The 2,404-nt window shown below is 42.0% G+C and overlaps 1 protein-coding gene across 2 annotated transcripts in view; it reads left to right on the top strand.

Annotated features, from left to right (window-relative positions):
- Window positions 1-2,404, top strand: part of LOC106809171 (pre-mRNA-splicing factor CWC25 homolog) — a 13,698-nt gene that overhangs the window by 1,269 nt on the left and 10,025 nt on the right. Inside the window, exon 2 of one of the 2 annotated variants that reach the window (XM_014812157.1) lies at window positions 240-245. Coding sequence is in view for 1 of the 2 variants with exons in the window: in XM_014812156.1 (XP_014667642.1) it covers window positions 627-628 (2 nt within the window). In the remaining variant the exon portion in view is untranslated. Of the gene's footprint in view, window positions 1-239; window positions 246-590; window positions 629-2,404 lie in introns of those variants that run through there. The other variant, XM_014812156.1, reaches the window with a different exon arrangement.

The raw sequence follows: 2,404 nt of genomic DNA, 5'->3' as shown, positions 1-2,404 counted from the left end.
CCATAACCATAACCATAACCCTAACCATAACCATAACCCTAACCATAACCCTAACCTATTATATTGATATAATATTATATTTATATTGATGTAAATGACATTGGTTTTATTGGGACCCATGATGATGTTCTCTATCCTTGAACCATTGGGCATTATATTTATATTGATGTAAATGACATTGGTTTTATTGGGACCCATGTTCTCTATCCTTGAACCAAAGAGGCCATAGAAACATTGAGAATTTGGTAGTAGATAGATTTCGTATTTAGTTAGCATTATATTTTATTGAAACGCTTCAAGTGCCCGTGGAAAAAGGTGCTGCACACCCGACCGTCGTGCGCGCAGTGAAGAAATTTAAGTCTTGTGCACCCGACCGTCGTCCAATATTAATTGATGCGTTGGAATGAACTGAACGAAACGTGTATTGTAATAGGATAATAAGGCTGATAGGGTCTAGACTCTAGAGGTTTACCATTGCGCTATTTACCCAAACTTAAATTTGTCACTATTGAGCCCACCCCTGTGTCTCCAACCTATTTTTCCAGCTGAGCATTCTGCGTAAATGCACTTAATCAGTGACGTCACGGTCGTGTACCGAATCGGGGTTTCATCGCAATCCAATAAAAATGTATGCTATGTTTGACTATATTTTTTTTCCCTTTTTTATAAACGAAGAGCTAGCTTTTATATTTTAGTTTTACAACATCGGAAATTGGATGCTGAAAGTCAGGGTACCGTGGGACAATGCAGGGTACGCAGCGACATATCGTATAGTACCCCGAGGTACTTTCAGATATATCGAACCGTACCCAGGGTACCTTTCGATAGTACCCTGGGGGACATAGACCCTATCAGCGTGAGTACACGCATAACTATACAGACGTTTGTAGGTAACATAGCAGGGGCGGATCTAGTGGGGTATCCAGGGGGTCCGGACCCCCCCTTTAATTTCAAAGTGCCCTAAAAAAAATTCTGCTCAGATGCTCTCAGAATGCACCAATTTTTAAATATTTTCTTGTGGGAGGTCCCCAAACCCCCCCCCCCAAGTGGAACGCCTTCTGGGACGTGTCGCAAACTCCCTTCGCAGGGCCTTAGCCTGGGGGGGAGGGGTGCAAGGGGGCAGCTGCACCCCCTAGATTTTGGAGAAAAATAAAAAAAATAAATTGTTCTACTAAAAGAGAATTGTCGTAGTCAGAATAAAGGCTGTACATGTAAAAAAGTTCATCAAAGGTGCCTCAAATACCATTTCCTGCGATCTACATTTTCTGTGGGACGACCCCCAGACCCCCCACCTGTTTCTCACCCCTCCTTGAAATTCTGGATCTGCCACTGCCCCCCCCCCTCTAGAAATTTGCTCAGCCTACGGCCCTGCTTCGGCAGCTTTTTAAAACACCAGACAAAAAGCAGAAAAAAGTGCCCTTTATTTTTTCCTGGACACCCCCTTTCAAAAATCCTGGATGCGCCCCTGCATAGTCATAGGAAATTAAGAAAATTCTCACATCACTGTCACGTGGCTCTCAAAAAATGGAAAATCACTGCTCGTTCCCGCTCGCGTGTGTAGGACCTATTATTTTCAGTAATTACGTGTAAGTTACTGACATAGTACTTTAGAATGGTCTGATTGTAACGGGTGGAGAGAATATTCGGCCCATTGTTGCCCCAGATTCTATGTCATGTCAGTATGTCATATATGTGGTTTACCGTTAACAATGTATGTATGGACCGAATAGGCCATTAGTATTGCTGATATGGTCTATGTCCCCCAGGGTACTATCGGAGGGTACCCTGGGTACGGTTCGATATATCGGAAATATATGTCGCTGCGTACCCTGCATTGTCCCACCATACTCTGACTTTCAGCCAACTGATCATGAAAATCATGCAGAACCATATATATACATATATGGCTTTGCAGAAAAATTATAATTTTTAGTGGATGACAACGTTTTACGCTTCTCCCCTATACTGGTGGGTGAGGTATTACCGCCGCAAGGTATTGCCGCCGTCACATGCGTATTGATTTTTTTATATTTGATGTCAATATCAAACCATTTTTATTTATGGTAATGATAGTATTACAATGATAACATTAAACTACGAGACTACTAGCTTTTATTAATTTGTCTAAATTATTCATATTAATTGATGATTCATCAATTAATCTCAATATTTTTGCTGTTTCACAGACTGTGTGTGTGAAAGTCAGGGTATGGTGGGGCAATGCAGGGTATGCAGCGATATATCCGAGGTACTTTCCGATATATCGAACCGTACCCAGGGTACCCTCCGATAGTACCCTGGGGGACATCTAGACCATATCAGCCTTACTGAGTACATACTCTACCCATTTACATGGCGAGTAATGGATCAATGTAAAGAATTCAGGCTAGTTAGGGCTCTAGTT

The sequence above is a fragment of the Priapulus caudatus genome, unplaced genomic scaffold, assembly GCF_000485595.1.
Source record: "Priapulus caudatus unplaced genomic scaffold, Priapulus_caudatus-5.0.1 Scaffold333, whole genome shotgun sequence".
Classification (NCBI taxonomy): Eukaryota; Metazoa; Priapulida; class Priapulimorpha; order Priapulimorphida; family Priapulidae; genus Priapulus; species Priapulus caudatus.
Note: the sequence above shows the minus strand (reverse complement) of the source record. Positions and strands in the feature narration are given on the sequence as shown.